General features: G+C 39.8%; 1 protein-coding gene across 1 annotated transcript in view; it reads left to right on the top strand.

Annotated features, from left to right (window-relative positions):
* cdk14 (cyclin-dependent kinase 14) overlaps positions 1 to 22,547 on the top strand; it is a 202,848-nt gene that overhangs the window by 99,616 nt on the left and 80,685 nt on the right. Inside the window, exons 9-10 of the mRNA XM_040118359.1 lie at positions 6,284 to 6,404; positions 12,444 to 12,537. Of these exons, the coding sequence (XP_039974293.1) occupies positions 6,284 to 6,404; positions 12,444 to 12,537 (215 nt within the window). The remainder of the gene's footprint in view (positions 1 to 6,283; positions 6,405 to 12,443; positions 12,538 to 22,547) is intronic.

The raw sequence follows: 22,547 nt of genomic DNA, 5'->3' as shown, positions 1-22,547 counted from the left end.
ATCCTGTCTTACTCCTGTTTCCACCACACCTCCTTCAGTGTAAAGTATATAGTGATGAAATAGTGATGTTTAATTTACTGGTGACCTTCACCCCAGCAGCTACCTGGAGAGGATGGCAGGTCAACTGGTGAACCACAAGAGATGAAGGTGGCTGACGGTCCGTGTTTATACAGTGTGTGTGTGCGTGTGTGCGTGCGTGCGTGCGTGCGCGCGTGTGCGTATGGATCCATAGGTCAGGTCTTTGAAGTAGTACGCTCTTCTGCATTCAGACTCGGGAGTTTTGAGTGGGGAAGGTCAGCATACGGTGGCCTCCACACCACTATTATGTTGCTGCAAACTGACCTAGCAAACACTGTACAAGGTGACCCAAATGTCATTACACATGAACAGCACCAGCTAAACCAGAATTAGCATTGCTTCTTACTATCAAAGTGACCTTTGAACCAATACTGTATCTTTATCTGCCTTACACTGTCTCTTTACCCACACCATGGTAGTAAGCATAAAGCAGAACAGCAGGAAAGAAACAATATTTGCAAACAATATTTACAAACAAAAAATTTTGGCAAAAAAACTGAATTGAGTTGTGAGTTGTTACACATTGTCACCTGTAAATCAAAATATTGAATTTTTACCCAGTAATGTAAGTGGAGTCCAAACCGTAACACCTGAACATCATGAGCTGAGACATTCTGATCACCTCCAAAATGTCTGTGGGTGGAAAACTGAACTCCTCCATTTTGTTCATGAGAACAAAATGGAGGAGGAACAGCTGATTGAGGTCTTGCTGATTACACAACCTTGTTTTTGAGCTGTATTAACTTTATTTGGTTTATTTTCCTCCTTTTTTCTTTAGTGCGCATGCGCCGACATGCATGCGGTCTGTTGCAGTTGTGCCTGTTAATTTTCTTATTTTGCTATTTCTTTAGCTTTCATATTTTGCTCATTCTTGTTTACATTTTTCCTAGTACCTTATTTAAGCGGTGCCCTCTCTAAACATGCCAGTAGAGAGAGTTCTAGTCAGTTTTATTCAGCTACCTTTTTGAATGCTATCTTTCAGCTATGCTACTGTTGTGCAGCAAATCCATGGCTGCATTGTTTACATGTACATTTACATTGACTCATTTGCCAGACGCTTTCATCCAAAGCGACCTACAAGTGAGGGGTAACACTAAAGTTTCAGTACAGCAGGAGACATTGAAGTAAGTGCTAAGTACTAGATCTGTTCCACAGACAAAGTGCAAGGAGAACAGGTGAAGAAGTGCACCGAAAGTGCGTAGTAAGTGCAAGTTAGGCTTGTTTGGGTGTTTGAGATGTTAGAAGAGGAGGTGCTCTTGGAGGAGATGAGTCTTCAAGAGAATCTTGCTCTGATAACATTTGGTAGCTCGTTCCACCATCAGGGAACCTCAAACGAGAACAGTCTGGACTGTGATTGCCATGTGTGCAGGGGTGGCACTCCAAGGTCGCATTGTTTACACCCGGGACCAGCTGATAGAGCTGAAGCTGGTCGGCATGGTGACCTGAACAACGGACATCCCTGCAAAGTTTAGGAGGAGGACAGACAGAGGATGCAGAGGAGGAACGAAGAGACAAGGGAAGAGAGCTGGGTACCGACAACAGAGACTGATGGAGAAGAGGAGATATGAGTCATGTTTCCCTTTTATCGTCATGGGCAACGTGAGATCAGTAATATGATCGGCGAGCTAGAGGCTCTAGTGAGGATTTGCAGGACTTCGGTGAGTGTAGCGTTACATGTTTCACAGAAACATGGCTACAGGAAGATACTCCGGATCTCATCACTACCATTGACAGGGTGGAATGTTTCTCCAGCCCAGACATTGAACCGTTAGCCTCGGGGCTACATCCATACTACAGTTCCAGGGAGTTCTCACACACCATCTTGGTTGTTGTATACTTCCCTCCCTTCCACTAACCCAGCAACCATGTGTGACGTCATCCACTTTGTTACCGCCATACTCTGCACCACAGTGCTTTCTACATGATCTCCGGGGACTTCAGCTGGACGAGACTCTTCCCACTTTAATTCAGTTGTGGGCTGCACAACCGGAGGAGAAAGGACCCTGCACCTGTTGTATGCTAATGTTAAAAAGGCCTGGAGATTCTACCACGTACATTAACGTTTTGTACATTTGCATTTGTACGTTTTTCTATTCACTCATTGTGTCGTTATTACTACTATTCATAGTACTTTTTAACTTTTGCACTTATTAATTCCTCTTTCCTAACCGTGTGTTGAGCAATTGTAATTGTACACTGTTGCAGTGGATGACATGGCAGTTTATTTTGACTGAATAGGTGTGATAACCCACAATAAATACCATAATAATAACTGTGTGCTTATTAAGATTACACACAGTCACCAGCTTCTTTTAATATTTTATCGATATATGATTTGGGGGGGGTTTGTGTGTGTGTGTTTTTTTTTTGTTTGTTTTTTTTTAATTTTTCAATTTGTTTTAGTTTTACCATTTGTTTTGTCGTGTTTATTACAAACACGTGCAGTTAATAGAGTGTAAAGGTACTATTCAATTCAAGCACATACAATGTGTTTCGTGTTTGGTTGTGATCTCTGGATGACTCAGACAGACCCGCAGTTCGGAGTTCACCTTTGTTCAACCTTGACTCAGCAAACCTTTGAGGTTAGCAAATGGCAGGACTAATGCATTCTTGTTTGGGAATTGACTATTGACGTCAGACCTGTGACACCACATACTTTTTGTTGTTGGGTGTGGGCCGGCTTTGTTGCATGTGATCTTAGGGATAAATCAATGGTTATCGTTCTGATTTTTTTTTTTATTCATCCTGAGAGACTTTATTTTTAGGTAGAGGCTACTGCTCACAAAGCTTTTGGTGTAATTTGATGGTCACAGTGGAAGTAGGCCAATCATTTGTTTCTGGATTAGTATTAATGGCTGGAGGATAAAGGGAAACTACTGCCATTTTGTTATCCACTTTTTTAAATATAAACATACCAATTATTCGCAAAGTTAATCTAGCAACTGTAGTGGCAAGTGGAATTCCTCCTGCCTGATTCTTGTTCTTAATGCCTATCGTTGCCGTTAAATTTCATGTGATGAAGGTGCTAGAGAGGCTGGTCCTGGCCCATCCTAGACCGCAGGTGAAGACATTGCTGGACTCTCTGCATGTTGCTTACCAACCTCATCTCGGAGTGGATGATGCCATCATCTACCTGCTGCAGAGAGCTCGCATCTGGATTGAACTGGTTGCAATGTGAGAATCACATTCTTTGATTTCTGCAGTGCATTCAGTACCATCTGGCCACTGTTACTGTGGGACAAGCTGCAAGCGATGAGGATAGATGCGTCCACCGTTTCCTGGATTACCGACTACCTGATAGACATACTGCATTTTTCTAACTGCGCAGTCTGACATGGTGGTGAGTAGTACAGGAGCTCCACATGGGACTGTGCTGTCTCCACTCCCATTCACCTTGTACACCTCAGACTTTCAGTATAACTCTGGGTCATGCCACTTGCAGAAGTTCCCTGACAACTCTGCAGCTGTTCTTTGCATACATATTGAGTGGGAGGAGGAGTACAGAGCACTGGTAGACAATTTTGTGGAGTGGTATGGAAAAAAATCATCTCCTTCTGAACGTTGCTAACACCAGAGAGATGGTGATTGACTTCAGAATGAAGAGGACAGCCACACAGCCCATGTGTATTCTGGGAGAGGATGTTGACGTGGTGGAAGCCTAAGGACTGAACTGGAAGAGCAAGACCAAGATCCTTCAACGTGTTACTACACCTCTCTATGTTACAACCAAGCCAACCTCCTACTACTGTACTTTCTTTTGTGATGAGTAGATGTTGTCTCCACTCACAAGCCCATATACCACCCCCTGTACACACACAGAGAACGCCTGCAGTGGAAATGATAGCCTCTCAGTGTGAGCGGCTTGATGGCGTCTATTCTACTTTAGATCAGTGTGTGGAAATTACAGTGCCTGCCCTTGATGAATGCTGGCTGAAACTCTCTTCTCTTGTGGGTGTTCAAACACAAGGAAATGTTAAGTACCCCCTCCCTCATGTCATTTGTTCTCCCCTCTGTCCCTCTTCCTCCCACACACAGGGGACTAGCAGCAGGGCAGGAAGTCTTTTTTTTACCAAGCTAAATGCTTTAATTAAGCCCGCCGACCACTTGGGAAGAGACAAAGAGGTAATGCCATCAGCCTCATTAAAGCTCCCTCCATCTGCACTCTGCTCTTCCATTAGCTGCCATGGGAGGACTGGTACCAGATACTTAACTAACCTCGATTTGTGTCACTGCATAGATACGTAAATGCTAGAATGGGGTTAGAATAATAATAATTTTAAAATTCAACACTTTTTGTGTCTTTTAATACAGACGTAGCTAGCTGTAGTATCGACAAGTATTAACTATAGTCCAGTATAAAAATGGCAATCCATCAGAGTCTGATTCATTTGATGGAAACAGGAGTTTCGATCCTTTGGGTTCACCTGACTGGTACTCACATAACAAGGTTTCTCACTGAAGTCTCAAAGGTCTTCCCTCATGATTTGCAGTTTAAAAGTCAATCTCAGGCATGTACAGAAGTCAGTCCAAAGACAGGTCAGCTAAGAGTAGTTTACAATACGATGCCTTCAGTGAGTTTACAATGGAATATAGAGAGGTAGTTCACACGATGATTATGCAAGGTCTTAAAGATTTAATGAGGCTGCATTTAGACTATCAAGCTTTTCATCAAGTAAAACTCAAACATCCCCTGCCAGTTTTTGTTTTTGTTTTTGTGCCCTAAGTGAATTCTCCTATATATTTTTTGCAAATTACAGTGCACAGGCTTTGCTCTAGTGCTTCTCTCAGGTGAAATAAGTGACCATGGTCATTGGGGGATGAACCCTGATGTGTCTGTTGACCCTTCTGACCTTTCATTTAGCGCCACCATAGGGGTGAAATTTCCAATTTTCACACAAGAATATGAGGAACTTTAGTGTTACTATTCGATTCAGCATCAGATCTTAAAATAGGGCAGGTTTTGACAACGATTTACTCATTCTTCAGTCTTCAGTAGTAGCAGTAGCAGTATGGAACATAACTAGCAGTTAAGCTAACTCATGATGAAGATAATCTCCTGACTAAATTAATAAAGCTGAGAAAAGGACGTAGAAGGAAAATGCAATGTCTTTTTTTTATTTGAAAAAGTTCACTGCAAAAATTCCGAAATTTGTGCAGTAAAATACCTGTATGACAATAATGAACTGAAAGTGTCGTTTAGTGATCACCATCACTTGCTGAAATATCTAGGTCCTGCAGTAAAACTACTCATGTGTCCAGCAATGGAAAAAAAACACTCTGCTGCAACACTAGTACCAAGAAAACTATTAATATCTAAAATGGTGTATGTGTGCCAGTCATTTCAAAAGAAAGAAGGAATGAAACAAATTATTTTTTTCACTTGATCAAAGTTGGCTTGAAGTTTTAAAAAGTGGTACAGTGTGTGTGTTGGTTGGCTGATTTGTTTACTAGTGCTGGAGTTCGTTGCTCCACTTTGCTGATGTTACCATTACTTGGTGGTGATGTATGATTTATTCACAACATACTTTACACTTCGTCTTGCAAAATTAGATATTAAGTTATCAATTCCAAAGGGTGCCCAACCGATTGCCTTTATTGAAGATGAACACTTTGATAACTTTGTGCTTGTGGTAAACTGATGTCCTTGCAACAGTGTTCTACCTTTACTGTTCTATCAAGATAGAGAAACCATTTATTTAATTTTTGAATATATAATTTATAAGCCAAATTGCAGATGGTTGTGGAATCAGCTGACAACATTAATTATCCCAAGGCAGTGAACCCTTTTGATTTTGATGACCCCCTCTTTTCTCATGTTCCACCCTCATGAAAAACTTAGCTCCAATACTGCCCATCAAAATTATCAGTATGTTGCTTATTCCATCCGATATTTTCATGTGGTGTTTGATGAACATAGTAGCCTTTGAGAGCTGTCAATGGGTCTTTGTACCAGTCACCTTTTTGTTTTACAATGTGCCGCTGTATTGTTGCAAAACCTTTTTTTATTCTGTAAATTTTATTTTTATGCAAGGGATTCATCAGTTTAGATTCTTTTTCTAATTCTGATTCTTTCTGTTCATTTAATTCAGCACACATTCTATACATTACTGTCTGTTCAGCCGGATCTCTTTGTTTTCAGAAGCCCCGGGAAGGTCATTCAATGATAATGCTTTCTGAAACTATGTTGTTGTGTTGTTCCCCACAGGCCTGGCAAGGGCCAAGTCAGTCCCCAGCCATACCTACTCCAATGAGGTGGTGACCCTGTGGTACCGGCCTCCAGATGTCCTGCTGGGGTCCACAGACTACTCCACCTGCCTGGACATGTGGTGGGTATTCCTAACCTCTGACCCAGAGATCCCCTCATACTCTCATCACTCATCACTCTTTGTGTAATGTATCCTTGAATTATTCATGTGGTCCCATAAATATATAGACCTGTTTGTCCTGGGGGGGCTCAGAAAATAAACCATTAAGCTCACCCTGTGCGAGTGTGTGTGTGTGTGTGTGTGTGTGTGTGTGTGAGTGTGTGTGTGTGTGTGTGTGTGTGTGTGTGTGTGTGTGTGTGTGTGTGTGGTGGTGGGGGGGGTTTGATCAGGGGCTGGAGAAGCAGAATCCTCAAGCTAGACTGATAGAAATTTTGATGAGTATTAAGGAGGGCTGAACAATTACGGTAAAATATTTAACAGGTTTTTTTTGTCAATATTCTGATTACTATTTCAACTTTTCTTTGTTTGTTTATTTTTTTCCGAAAATGTGTAAGTAACAGTATTGGCTAGTTTTGAATGACTAATTTAGCTAACATTTAGTAGGATATTACTAGATGTGTAAATGTATATTATTAGTGGTATAGTACATTACTCAATATTAATTATTAAAAACTATCTTGACATTCATCCAACATGTTCAAAAGAGGTGTCATAACAGTGACTTTATGTCTGACTGACAACCCGTAATGATAATGCTGACAGCTCTTAATTGTAGCCGCTATCTACCGTTAGCTTTGCGAATTGACAAGACAGGCTTCTTTTACAGCACCAAATCCTGAAGGTCATGATTCTCTGATTTTTAGGTGATACACATAAAAGAGATGTGCATAATGCTTTAATCATACCTGCAAACCTGTCAACTTTCAGCAAAGTTCACCTTTTTGAATGAAAAATATGGCAGAACTGTGATTATTGCAGGACTGTGCTTGACCGCATGTTTGTGACACAAACTGTTTTCAGTTACTATTATTTGAAATACGTTAGCTTGTCCAAGTCAAGCTAACTTTACCTTTTTTTGTCCCGGCAATAGTAGCGAACAATTAAAAGCGGCGCGTGGCAAAGCCTAGCATGTATTTATTTTCTGTCAGATGTAAGTGGTTTGCTTCTCAAAGTAGTGTAGCTGACAGCATAAGATGCGCATCAAAACACCCATGCCTGTTGTTTTCTGTGTAAAGTCCTTCACAATGGGTCTTGGGTCTTGACACAAAGTAATTCTTCAGAAAAGCAGCAGTTTTATCACGTCTCCCTGGAATGGCTTACCTCGGCTACTGTACCCTGACTACTCTTTTGTCAGTATCGTGTATCCAATGTATGCTGCCTGCCATCCTCAAGTGTAGCAGATAGAAGGAGAGAAGTGGTTTAGGAAGAAGGAGTTTCACGACAGAGGTACATGGCTAAGCAGAGACAACAAGCACTTGAAATCTCTACACAGGACAAAAGACAAAATTGTTAGGGCTGCGTGGTTCTTATTTCAATATTTTTTTCAATCAATCATTTAGACCATAAAATGTCAAAGAGTGAAAGATACACTTTCTACCTGGCATGGAGAGACCTAACATCAATTAGCTACAGCTGAGTACATTCTCTGGCAACAATAACAAGAACAGTTGTCATATCAACTAGCCAAAACTTTCACCTCTTACAGACTGTTACGACATTAATAGAGATTAATATTATATGAATTGTACTCATTCAAACATCGAGGAAAGTGAAAATGAGTGTGCCCCAGGGGCGGAGGAATCTCTCTCCCCTGGTCATTCTCCACGTAGTATTCCTTACCTCTAAATCTTCTGCCCAACAATACTGGTGTTGGACTATGAGTTGAGCCTTGTTGACCCTTCTGTCTAGAAAGGCTGACATCAGGGACACCCCATGAGCCCCAATGGCATTCTCCATCATCCAATCAAACAGCAGTTAAGGGCTTTGGGGGGTTTTCAGGCAGAGGGACAGTGTGTTCTCCAAGGGTATTTGCAGGTGGACAAATCTACAGGGTTCTGTTCCATCCCACTGAAAGCCACCCTGTGACACACCCACACTCACTCTCACACACACACACACACACACACACACACACACACACACACACACACACACACACACACACACACACACACACACAGTCACTTATGAAGCAGTCTTCCAAGAAGCAATAGGACCAAAAGGTTGTGCAGATCTATTTTCCTGCCATGAGAAGCATCCATCACAGCAGCCTACAGGTTATAGGCTGCCATCTGGGAGGAGGGAGGATGTGATGGAAGACAGGCTAGGAACTGTTCTATTTTTACCTTCCTTAGCACATCACCGAGCTGCAGCTTTCACACACGTCTGTCAATCAGGGTCAACACTGAAATCAATGAAGTGTGATCAATCAAGTACAGGTTTAGTTATGGTAGGCTGCACTGGAAAACATCTACAACTTTAAGAATAATCCCTACTTGAGGTCTATTGAGTATATAGAGATATTATAATATATCTGAGATATACTGGTATCGATGTAAATGTCAGTCATAAAGCAACAAGAAAAGGCCGAAGATATGTTTGAGGTAATTTAGAAACAGATGTCTCCATTACAGAGTTTTTATATCTTATGCTTGTTATGTTATTTGTTTATCTCAAAAAATTAATAGTGGTTGGTTCAGATTTGTTAAACTTTCAGATAACTGTTGTCAGTAGTAATCCAGCATAATTTTTGCCTCCAATCATGACCCTGTCTGTTGTACTAAGCCCCGAACCCACTCATTACTACTGAAGACATAAATCTTTAAAAACAGCTCATAGATATATAGTGTCATTTTTAAAATAGATCAATAATTTCCTAAAACAGCATGGTATCGTTGGTTGTATCAACTATTACTCAAACAGGAGATAAGTAGTTAATTTGGTGGGAACTTCAGCTGCGAGTAAACACACATTTGTTGCTCTTGTGAGTATAAAGCACCAGGACCATCGTTATATTACCTTGTTGGGTACCTGTTGAACCCCATCTAAAGCCCTCTGTGCACTGTGTACAGTGCACAAAGAAGACTACACATGGTAGCTTCATTACATTCTCAAGGGATAATAATACCTGGCCCAAATCAAATTACCAAAACCATTTGACATGCACTGATTTGGGAATTCTGGGATCCCCAGGGGTCTGGGGCCTGAATGGCAATCCAGCCTTAACCAGGACAATGTGTGTGGGATTGAGGCAAAATAAAGTACAGTGTGTGTTCATGGTGATGAAGGAGCATGTCACAGAGTGCAACAGTGTGGTTCACTGATGTGTTTTTAATAGTTTTTGGACAACTATGGAGTTCTATGGCACAGAGGAATATTATACTAATATATCAGGCTTACACACAAATATCGTAGTAGTATACAGTCATTGTTGATTTTGGTCTTTTTATTGAATTTGTTTAATAGTAAAACGAATATACAATACTGGTAGAGATTCATTACCTGCCTGCACATCCTGTATCCAGTACAGTTTTCATTCAGAACGTGGGGAAATTCTTGTCACAGCTACATGGTGAGAGTGGGACACAGCAGATAAATAACTCTGCATCCCAGAGGGTTGGGAGCCAATGGTTCTATGCTAGGACAGCGCTGAAGGTCATATGGAAAGAAAAGGAGAAAAATAGTGGAAAAAGTGGAAGAGGAGGGTGTGTCAGAATGTTTATAAAGTAGAATTTGAAGATGAGCTCTACAAAGAGAACACACCAGGAAAAGTGTTTTTGCCTCTATCTCATTTGGAAAAGATAAAGATAATTTATAAAAAAATTCTTTTTTTTTTTTTTGTGGTGTCCAATGATATCCAGAGTCAGCTTGACCCACTTAGAACCATCAGTATATTTATGTTTTTATTTAAACTTGAAAAATCATCGAGGGCTGGCCCCCTTATTTACAATGATGTTGAGTAACAGTTTAAAAAGACTTAAAAAGATACCAAATAATTAAAGACATGAGGTAAAAAAAAAAAACAATCAATTAAAACAAGTCGTAAATACAGTTAATTAAAGAATCAATGTACAGATGCAAAGTGAAAACCACATAAGAGGTTTTAACAGTAAGTCTTGAAGAAAGACTAGATAGTTATTCACTTAAGACAGTGTTTTGCATTGTGAATCCTTCTATATTAGCTGTTTGTCTGTAGCAGAGGCTTTCCTGTTGTGTCACAAAAATCTCCTCTCAGCCAGGTCTGATGCCATCAGGAGGGTTCATTAACTGTCTGTGAGCAAACAGGCCTGTATTTAATGAGGCTAATTGACTGTGTGCTAAAACTTATGAAGCGCAGCTGGCCCCAGTGGCTGCCTGATTTACTGAGATCGTACAGTCACAGCAGCTCCAACACTGTGTAATTACAATAACAAGAGTGTAAAAATACTATACCGTGTTCTGAGCCAGAAGTTGCATTGAGCAATAGGAGCAACAACAACATCAGTATTTTTAAGCTTCACTTTCTGTAATTTGAAAAAAAGGTAATAGAAGACAAGATCTCACCATAATCCCTCTTTAGGTTACAAGATAAACTCTGCACTTTACTGGCTACAGTATATTTATATTGTATGTATATAAATATACATACATATATGTATGTAAATGTTTATACACCTATGTATGAATGTATATACATTAAATGCACATACATATAATTATGTTCATACTGTACATGCTTACATGCTCTATAAAGGGTATACAATAAACAAAGTACATTTTCTTACAGAAGTTTAGATCCTATTTTAACATTTTCTGTCTTCACCCTGGATGTCCTTTTTTCTGAATAAATGATAATAAGGTAATAATTAAATTATAGTGAAAAATACCTTGCTCATATGAGGGTACACTGATACTGTTCCTTAATAATGTCACTAGCTTCATACATTCTTTGAATTATCTAATGGTTTTCTGACTTATTGATTGGAAATGCATTTATACCATCACGGTACCTAAAAACAAAACAGATCTTTTGAAATTAGCAGCTCTTTAAAGCTGCTAAATTCAATATTTTTATATGAAAGGCGGATCACATGACTACTTTCATGTGAAAGGGATTGCTCATAGTGATGAACCCCGTAGAGAATTATCACTTTAATCTGCAGTTCCATTATGTTCTACAAGTCATTTTAATGTCTTCCCGCTTGTTGTTTTGGTTTTAGAGACCACAGTTATTTTGGTTCTAAATATCTGATATACATTCACCAAGAGAACACAAATACCACTCCAAATGGACACTAATGTTGCTCTATGTCCACTGTTTGGTAACAAGTTCACCATAACAACTTTAAAGTTGATATTATATCATTGTTGTGCTTACAGCTTTTCCACTGCCTCCATGTGGCCAATTCAGTCATAATTCTATTTAGTTTTATGTGACTGGATTGACAGCATATTGGTAGGAATATCTATGTATGAAAAATGAATTATGTCCTCACATGCACACCTCAGCTAACAGAGTGGTTCTATATGTTCCAATAGAAATACTGGATGCCTAGGTCACAGCTGTGTCATGATGATGGATGGAGCATTTTCATTCACAGCAGGCTTCAGGAATGTTAAAATGGGAAGAATGTAGGAATTTTGAGGGATGAATTTCCGGTAATCTCTGTCTCTCTCTACTTGCATTTCTAGTATTTCAGCTCAGACAGGGAGTTTGCACTGATCAAGAAAGTGTCTGTCAGGAAACAATAGCACTTTGACAAATGAGCTCTGACAACAGTTAACATGCACGCATACACGCATGCACGCGCATGCACACACACGCAAACACACACACACAGGGCTATATCATTCTCCTCCTCCACTGGACTTTCTCAGTGTAACAGCCCCTCATAGGGTTTCACTGATTTCAACTTACATTCACTGAGGCTTGATGAGGGGATTAAACAAGATGTACGGTGTATAAAGAGCAAACCAGTCATTGTTAGATTTCAGTTGTGTTTTTCAGTGATTGTTATGATGATACTATTATGTTCTCTACAGCAAATCTAAATCGCAGCAGAACAAATTTATGCAAGCCGCTCGACTTGGTTATGATGGAACTGAATGAGTTGAATACATTTTTTTTAGCTGAGCCAGTATTGAATGGGAGGCCTTATCATGTGTCATTTTCTCTTTAAGGGGAGTGGGGTGCATTTTCATTGAGATGATCCAAGGAGTGGCTGCCTTTCCGGGGATGAAGGACATCCAGGACCAGCTGGAAAGGATATTCCTGGTGAGTCACTGGTTCTGCAGTGTCTAAGTGTGTGTAATCTGTACGTATGAGTATGTGTTCTGCTGGCAGCCATTGTAGGAAACCTCCTACTCTGCAGCCTACATCACTGCTGCAGGATCTCCTGTCTTTCAGTCCAACAACATTAAGAGTATAGGGCTGAGTATTACTTGAAAGTTTTTGATAGAGGTGTAATTATAATGCCTAAATTTCAATACTGATACCAAAATGATACTATATTATGATAGCTTACTTTGAGTAATAGAAATCCTTTTTTGGTGATTTAACAAAACAAACCAAGCTTCTCATTACAGCAGTGTTTAAGTTTGTCTTTACACAAGTTGCCATATTTTGCCATAAACGAAAAAATGATTTGTGGGTCATTTTTGTACAGGTTGGTCTTGACCAGATATCTAAATTTTGTCCATCAATCTCAAAAGTGGTCTTAAAAACGTATTAGTTCGTGAGCCTGTCATGAACATCTATAGAGTGCCATCTGTGGTTTAGGTAACAGAAGCACTTTGGTTAAGGTTTAGGGAAAACTTGTGGTTTTGGTTAAATTTAATAAACACATTGGGTCTGAAATCACTGTGAACTTTTTCTGTATTAAACCAGACCAGGATCTTTCCCTGACTTGTGAACACAACTGTGAAAACAGTTTAATAATGCTGTGGTTACTACAAGTGGATATTGTGCTGCAAGATCAGATATTTTATTGGAAAACAAATATGTATCGACCAATGACTGTATATAAAGATGGATGATGTGACAGCCAAAACATTTTGATTGACCCCTGGTTGCTGGCTGCAGTATGGGTTATAAACCCTGCCCCCTTAATATTAGCATGGGCCAAAATCAAAGTACACATTAATAACTTAATTAGTTATTTGTTCTATAAAAATGGGGTGTGACGTCAAGATTAATAGCTGTGTTTGCGATTGGGTTGGACGGGTGTACCACCCCTACACCCATCCGACTGACCCTCAATCCCGCTCATACCGTGCAGATTCTGGCTCCAAATGATGTCATCAGCACAAGACGACAGCGCCTGTATCAGGGATATTTTGGCTTCTTTTTTGTACAGTGGGAGAAAGTGGAGACGTGTCCTCAATCTTTACATACAGTCATTGGTATCAACATATCCTCATTATGTTAATGGGAAACTTAATCTGGTCACAATTACGTTTCATAGAGAAGTTGTCACAGCTGGACACACAGCTGTCCTCTGGTGATGACATGAAATGGTCATAATCCAACCATTGTTTTCTGGGTAGTATAAAATGTTATGCAAAGTGATAACTTTAATCAGGAAATATCTTATCAAACAATATGTAAACAAGTCCTGACAAATTATTTGATGCTAACTTCCAATACTCAACAGTTGTTGGGAGGCTGTGGCTCTGGAGGTAGAGTGGGTCGATCCCCAGATCCTCCAGTCCACATGTCAAAGTGATTTTCGGCAAGAAACTGAACCCCAAATTGCCCCAGATGTATTATCAGTGTGTGAGTGTGTGTTTGTGTTGGTAGAAAGCACTGTATATATAGAAAAAAGTGCTGTATGAATGTGTGTGTGAATGGGTGAATGTGGCAGTAGTGTAAAGCATTTTGAGTGGTCGATAAAACTAGAAAAGCGCTATACAAGTGCAGTCCATTTACCAATTTTTGATGCTAGATGGGCATATGGAAATATTTTGGTCAATACTTGAAAATTATTGAGGTTCAAGGGTTCAATACCCATCCCAGGAATGCAGGGGATGAAATAACAATGATTTTCCTTTTAAAACATTACGAAAAATTACTATCAGTTACTCAAATATGTGATAAAGATGCTAGTAAACCTCTGAGTTAGCAGAGGAACATATCTTGTACTTTGAGAAGCACTGCTGTGAATCAGTCGTTTCACTGTAGGAGTAAACATTCAAAAAAGAAGAAATAAATTAGTCAAGGACTTGGCTCTTATATGTTCTTGATATCAGATAGGCCAGAATCAAGAATTTTAAGACAAGACTCGGTCTGTACGACATTAAGCTGCCATGATGGTATCCAGCGGTGCTATGTATACAATGACACCACAGAAAAGAAGAACCAATGATGCTTCTTCTGAAAAATTAAGGTTCATATCAGTGGCTTGACTGATGACTGCTTTCATCTATGTTTAGCTGGCAGGCTTACTTGATATGTATTATACAGTGACGCTAGATCGGCTCTCATATATATTACATTTATGATATACACAGTAAATATTTTTTAAGTCCAATTTTTAACACAATGATACTTTCGTTATATTTGTTATTTTAAAAAGCACCATGCTTATTAAGCTGTAAATTGCTGGTATTTAAAATGCCATATAGGTTAATCAGGCTAATATATTTTGGTGTATTAGGTGTGAAATGAAACATTTTTCTGTGAAATGTGCAAACGTCACCTGGCCTATGAATCTTGGTTTCTGTTGCCACATGCTGATGGCAGGGTTAGAATGTGGTATAAACAGCGTGAATTATTGCTTCCATCCTGCCTTTTCCGAAAGGTACACATTGATAGTCTAATGATGTGTTATGCCCATTAATACCAGTTAAGTGTCATATAAATACCACAGTGTACCCCAAGAACTGTTGTTGACCAGGTGTATCCATCTGTGGCCAGAATTGGTTGGGAACTGAAATGTTTCCAACAGGATATGAAATCATGTCAAGATGCTCCCAGGAATGTTACTGTTGCTTAAATGAGATGAGACCCTGGGTTTGCAGCATAAATACCGTGATCGTCTTGAGTCAGCATGGATCAAAATCCCAGGGGATCATGACTAGAACATTTGTGGAGGTCCTACTTGGCACTTGACAGGTGAACAATAGTGCTGCTGCCATTAAGTAATTACATATGTGTATGTATCTCTACATTGGATGGCTAGCATAAATAGTTTAAAGTGAAATGAGGTCTCATGAATCCTTTAACTGACTGATCTGCCATCCCTCTACATAATCTCATCCCCTTAATCTCTTAATTGAAGCAGAATGTAAGAGGGCAGACATAATGGATATGAAGTATATTCATAGACTGGAAGTGCCTGAATAATTAATGTAGAAAATTACAGAGATGAGAGAATGAGAGATTTGACCAGTGAAGAAGTCAAGTATGAGACAAAGCATGTTCACTACTGTTTGGCCCCTGGGCTGAAGGCTAACGATACAGAGAGTGTGGAATGAGAATGAATGGATTTTGGATGAAGGGATGAAGAGAGGTGAAGGAAGGCCTGCAGGCAGGGGATCACTCACAAAGCGTAGAAAACTAGCAAAAGAAAAGTGAGATGAAGAAAAATACTTCTCATTGATTTTCTTTCATGCCAGAAGGGAAAAGAGGGACTTCCTGCACACATCTGTAAGAGCCTCCAGTCCTCAGTGATCCCAGTTCCCCTCTTAGATGCAAAGACACACCATGATAGTATGAGAGAGGAAAGAAGCCCAACAGCGGGATGGCCGCTAGCCAGACTGACAATGAAGCTCAGCTGCACATTGCTTCCCTACAGAGGCTTTCCAGTTTGGTCAGGAATCTTTTTTTTTAGTTTCTAGCAGCATCATGGAGGTCCACTAGAGAATTACATGTAAAAGAGCCTGAATACCTAAAGAATAATGTGGTGTAACTGATGATCCATTCAGTGGAAGCCATATTCAATTTTCAAAAACAAAAATGCTTATTGGTATGAATAGTTATGTGCAGTATACAAAGGAGAATGCACAAGGTTTACAATAGAAGAACAGTGTTTCAGATTTTAAAATAAAGAATGACACAGTGTCCGCTGTTTGAAATAATATGACACTGAGATCTGTACTTACTACCCCCATTTACCATGATTACCAAGGGACACAAGATAAATCTGAGGGGTTCTGAGATGATTCATGGGAGAAGAAAGAAAGGGTTTTGTAAACAGTTGGGAACTACTCGTTTAATTTCTACATGTGTTTTGTAATTTATAAATGTATCATGTTTTTATATGTAAAATCTGAAAAGTAAATAGTAATTATCTGTCAAATACAGATACACAAATGCAGAAAGCATGTATCCAGAGCACAATTTTTTAGTTTTTTGACACCGCCTGGGCTAGTGCTCTGGATTGGAATTGGTCAGAAGAAACAGTAATTTTTTTAACAACTTTTTGTTACCTAATACTTAAGAATTAAGAATAGACTAGAATTAAAATGCACTGAACTCTTGACTTTTTGTAACCGTTTTCTGCATTTCTTGTCACTGCTTCCTAACCTTATGTACCCCTGCTTTCCATAAGAGAGCTTAGCACTGTGCTTTAAGTTTAAGACAACAAATAGTTGCAACACTGCTGAGAGATAATTATGGTCAAATAAAACAATGCTTAAAGCCAGCCATTTAAAAAGTCATTCTGACTATTTCAGTATGTGATATTCACATTCAAATATCAGAAATCTCCATGAATGTATATCAAATTAACTTAGCATTCTTTTCAGCTATTTTTCCTTGAACCTTTTATTAAAATGTACTTTTTTTTACAAGACCACACAATAAATATATTCCATTGTCTGTAAAATACTCCAATAAATACCAAATATAAAATACCAAAGTGAGCCTTTGCAATTTCTCATCCAAATCAAATTCAGTGTTTTGTGTTAGTGTGTATTCAGCTGTCAGCTAAAGGAAAAAGACAGATGAGTATAGAAATGTGGAGACTGGCAGGGCAGCATGTGATCAAAAAACTAGCCTACTTGTCAGAGTTAGACTGATGCTGACATTTCCATCCTGGCTGCTCTGCAGCCCTGTGTGTATGCTGCTAGGCTGTCAGGCAGGTCTGAGTTTGGATGCAAAGCCTGAGAGGCTCGTGTGAAGGGCACCATCAATGAATTATGCGGAGTCAGAAGCATCTTAAAGGCCATTTTGTTTGAAAAGAGGACGGGGAAAGGTCAGCTTCCATCACTGTTTGAGAGACACCCTGCCAAGGGTTGGGTCGGCACATTGTACACTACGTCCGCAGAGCTGGAATGTCACGAGGTGGTTTTTCTCCCTTTAGCCAAACCTTCAGTGTGATGGGGCTGTTTGCAATTTTGCAGAAAAACAATGGCTGTTGCCCCACATGTGCTGCAGTCCAGTGCAGGAATCTCTGGGGAGTGTTGGAAGTCCGTGGGTGCTGAGTTAGTTGTAAATCATAACATTGCAAGTTCCATAACTGACATAACTTCACCTGTTCAGAACAGGCTACATTGTTAATGTTGCCGACAGCAGTCAGATCAGTGCAGACACTCGTTTAAACGTTTTTCTAACATACTGATATTTCACAGTAGATTTTTTTTTTTAATTTGGTCTTTCTTTTAATTTGGAATTTCAAATTATATTCAGAAATGCAGCTTTTTAATTAAAGCTTCATCTTTAATTGCACCACAGGCAGTAGGCTTCAACCTATGGCTGAACTCGTAAAAGTCAGCTCAGCTCATGGTCAAATTGAACAAATCTACAAAGATATGTCAGTTTCTACCTTTAGTTTAGGTGAAACCAGACTTTCTTACCAAAAGAAACATGGAAAGCTTTAATGTGAATTTAAATAATTTTCAACTCCTATGGACACATATTTGTCTTGGTTCGTGCACCCTAGAGCAAATTTGGATCAACACGGATCTTTCCATTGATTTTGTATGAAAATATGCCATGCTTAAACTTTACTTGTTCTTCATTTTTCCGAACAAATTTCTAGACATTGTTTTGCCAATTTGAACCATGTTCTCAGATTTCAGCAATTATTTTTTCATGTACAATGTTATCATAACTGATAAAAAGTAATAATTAAGACCAGTAAAGAATTAAAGTATTAGTAACTAAGGCTGAAGCACCATTTACATCAGGGGGGTTATTTTAATATTGCATGTGCCATTCAGTCATTAAAATTCTGTCTGGAGTACACAATCCCCTTCCTGAGTGTACAGCTACAAATATTGTGTGTCTTTCAGTCCTGTCGTGTTAGACACCTTTTGCTTTAAGGTGGATTTTGCTTATTTGTATACCAAAAGGTCCCTTCCCTGTGAAGTCAATGTTATCAGCTCTGTGTGCAGTTTCATTTTTGTTGGGCATACAGGAGGAACCTGTGAAAGTTTGTATTTTCAAATTCAGTTTTGCTGTAATTCATATCCTTTTGGACAAAAACACATTTACGCCAACATCCAGTCCTGCTTCGAGGTCCATAGAGGCAAAAGAAAAATCCTGCAACAGTTACCCTTTCCTCCCAAACCTCTACTTCTTGCTAATGTGCCCATTAACAATTACACATTGAATCAGGCTCCAGTGGCAAATAGAAAAATAAATAAATCATCAAATGGCTTTTCTGTTCTTTAGTTGTTTGTTAAACCAGATATTTTCACAGGGCCAATTTCCCTCTTATACCACACATCCTGAGTGTTATTATCCGTGACAGCATTAAGGCTGTGCCATTTCCTGGGTTTATCACCATTCCTACTGTGCTGCATGTGCATGTCTGGGTGTAAATGCATGCTTTTATATATTCAAAGTTTGTGTTTAAGATGTGCCCTGAGGTCTTTAGTAATGAAATAACTGTTCACATACACTGTCTTCATGTTTATGCTTGTGTTTTGTCTTTAGATAGGTGTTAATATGGCTTTGTGTGACTCTATACCTCTCTCTCTCACACACACCCTCTGAGAATGTCTGTGTGAATCAAAGTTGTCGTGGTTGTGGACATGCTTACTCGAGCTGGTTAACTAGCTGCCCGCACACAAAGGATTATGTCCACTGGAAGAACTATATGAATATGGACAGGTCTATCTGCAGGAAATAGCCTGTCAGACAGAGGTGAGTGTGTTTTATTTGTGTGTGTGTGTGTGTGTGTGTGTGTGTGTGTGTGTGTGTGTGTGTGTGTGTGTGTGTGTGTGTGTGTGTGTGTGTGTGTGTGTGTGTGTGTGGATCTGTTTTTGCTACCTCTTTGCGACCTTTTCCAGTATAAACACCTACCTTGTCAGGACCAGTAGTGCTCATGGGGACCAAAGCCTGTCCTAATGGGGAAAAATGTCCTTTCTGAGGGCTTGGTTAAGGTTAGGGGTAAGGTGTGAATTGAGGTTAGGTTAAGGTTGGGGCTGGGCATGACTTGGTTATGGTTAAGTTTAGGGTTAGGGTTTGGGTTAGTCTGTCCACTAATAAAGGAAGTCAATGAAATTTCCTAACAAACATAACCGTGCAAACCTTGTTTGTGTGTGTGTGTGTGTGTGTCTGTGCATTTGTGTGCGTGTAATCTGTCTATATAAATTTACATGATCATAATATCCTGATTATTGTCATCAATCAGAGTAAGGCATTACTGCGATTAAGATGTTTACAAGTTGCTTATAGGACTGTTTCATTGATATTCCAGTTGCCATACTGCAGAGCAGACTCTGATTAATGGTTATAGACATTGCCGCCACATTCCAATGTTGCAGTTTCCCTCCAGAATAGTGTATATTTCCCTTAAACCCAAACTTTGAGTCATGATGCCATCATAGTACTGCCCACCCTTGTATATGAATTGTCCCCCAAAAATGTGTCCCCAGAGGAAAACTTGCCTTTCTCTAAATGGCCACAAGAAACATGAAACACAGGAAATTTAATGTTGCCATGGAGGCAATGAGTTTGCGGTGTGCTACCACTTGAACTTTTAGCACTATTAGCAGTTCCTGTTTGCTGTGTGCCCATGGATGTACAGACAACCATACCTGGGTTACTTAAAAACATGAGGATTCAGGCAAGTTCTCGGGTTGTTAGGAGTGTATTTTTTCGAATAATTTCAAAGTGGAATTATGTATTAAGTTTATATGTGATGGACATCAGTCATAATCACATCCTCAGAAAGTCTGAGCCACACTAGGAATTTTAATGCCAATTTCGGCAATCGAGCACTAAAAGTTTTAAAGCAATTTTTGCCTTTCACATTGCACAGTAAGCTATCTTTGCTTCATGTTCCCCTCAGAGTGGAATGTACAACTTTGGTGATTTTTTTTCCCAAGGCTATCATCAGGTCAAAATTTTAATTTGTCCAATACTTTGGTTTAGGTCCAAATACCTGTAAAATTAATGACATTCCCCTCGGCCTCAGCTGTGTTTTGTGTTTAATGTAAATAAGTAACTTTAAATTTAGATGGTGTAGATGGTAAACTAGCTAAACATCAAAATTTTAACATTGTCACTATATTATGGTGGTTACATAGTTATACCATGCAATGGAATTCTTGTTTTTTTTGCCCCTGTCAACATATCCAAAAAACAATCAGAACACTTTATGACCTCCCAAACATGTGGCTCTCATTTGTTCCTGCAGAAGAAAAAATTTTTAGAAACCTGTAACACTTTTTCTTTCATTTATCAAAAAAAAAAGACCAAATAATTGCCTAGAACAGCTGGTTATTGTAGTTTCCATCTTTTCCAGCTGGCATGCATGGTGCAAAGACTCATTCCTCTCCTCTAGAGAAGCCTGTTTATTCCAAGTATGAGGAGTAAGCCAGTACACATGCAAGCTGATCTTCCCTCCGGAGAGAGCAAGAGGCTGCTGTGGAGATAAATAATGCTATTTCACCAACAATTGTGTCTGTGACATGAGCATCCATCTGCTGAAAGCCAGACAGGGTAGTCAGGGCTTACTGAACACATTCCACCCGCTCACAGTGGGAGACAGCTGATCCACTTGGCTCCAGTTCTGATGCGTTTGACCCCTGCCTTGAGGCGACCCCAATCTGCATGGCTGTGACCAGGGTTGGAGAGCAGCGAGGGTTGGGACTGGAATTTTTGGAGCAGAGACGGAGAAGAAGGCTGGGGTCAGTGTTAGAACAAAGACAGAGTAGAGGTAGGAATGTGGATGGGGCAGGGGTCGGATACGGATGCGACTGGAAACAGTACTGGTGCTCATGTTTGGAATAAAGGACTTATCTGTGTTGCAACAAATGCAAGTTACAATTCTGCACCATCTCAAAGGTGCATAGAATCGTAAGGAGCAAAATAAAAAACACTAAAACCTAAAATTAAAATCCCTACAGCCGCAGCCACAGCTTTAATATTAAAAAACGGGTGGTTATTCGGATAATATATTTTCTCGAACTTATTTAAAAGCTTAGATTCAAAATTCAATATGGTGGCACCTGGTACGGTAGCAGCCACTCCTGTTCCCAACAGCAATGTGCAGACTGTGTTAAATGTACTCTCTACACCAAAAACACCAGTTTATGATTGCCAGACTTCACTAGGACTCCAGAAATTCAGCAGTTTAACAACTGTGGAATTAGGAACTCTGCACAATCTCAACCTACTTCACTCGCCAGGCCCAGTGGCAAACACAACAGCGAATCCTCCCGTCACTGCTGCCCACAGAAGGAGGAGCGGTGGAAAGCGGGAGTGTAAGCATGGCACTTGTAGGGGATCAGTGCCTGGCTAAAGAAAAACAATTTTGACTATGTGACACTAGATTTCACTACCCAGCGCAAGATGAGAGACTACTATGCCCTGATATTCACCAAGACATCTACTGTTCCTGGCAATACCATTCATGTGGATGGGCTAACAACATTTCAAGCGAACAGGAGCTGCAGGAGCTATCTCTAAAATTGCCTCAAGTCATTGTTCTCCAGATATAGAGTTTTTGAATTTAAATTGTCAACCCTTTTATCCGTCGAGGGAATTTTCCACCATTATCGTCATGGCTGTATTCCCCCAGTGCAGACACCAGGCCCTATCCTCTCTATACAATGCTGTTCCAACATTCTGCAATGACAACATCAATTTGCTCAACAAGCTCAATGGTTATTTTAGGTGGTTTTAAACACTTAACAACGTGCCTGCATGGAAAGCCACCCCTCAGGAAAGCTGCACTGTACTGACAATATACCAGGTCATGTTGTCAGAGAATGGGCTGATCCACCAACATGTCCTCACAGACATTTTTAACATCTCCCTGAGCTAGGCTGTTGTCCCTTCATGCTGCAAGGGCATCACTATTATACCTGTGCTAAGGAAGTTTACAGTGT

Source organism: Xiphias gladius, chromosome 22 (assembly GCF_016859285.1).
Source record: "Xiphias gladius isolate SHS-SW01 ecotype Sanya breed wild chromosome 22, ASM1685928v1, whole genome shotgun sequence".
Classification (NCBI taxonomy): Eukaryota; Metazoa; Chordata; class Actinopteri; order Istiophoriformes; family Xiphiidae; genus Xiphias; species Xiphias gladius.
This window is presented reverse-complemented; position numbering and strand designations above follow the sequence as displayed.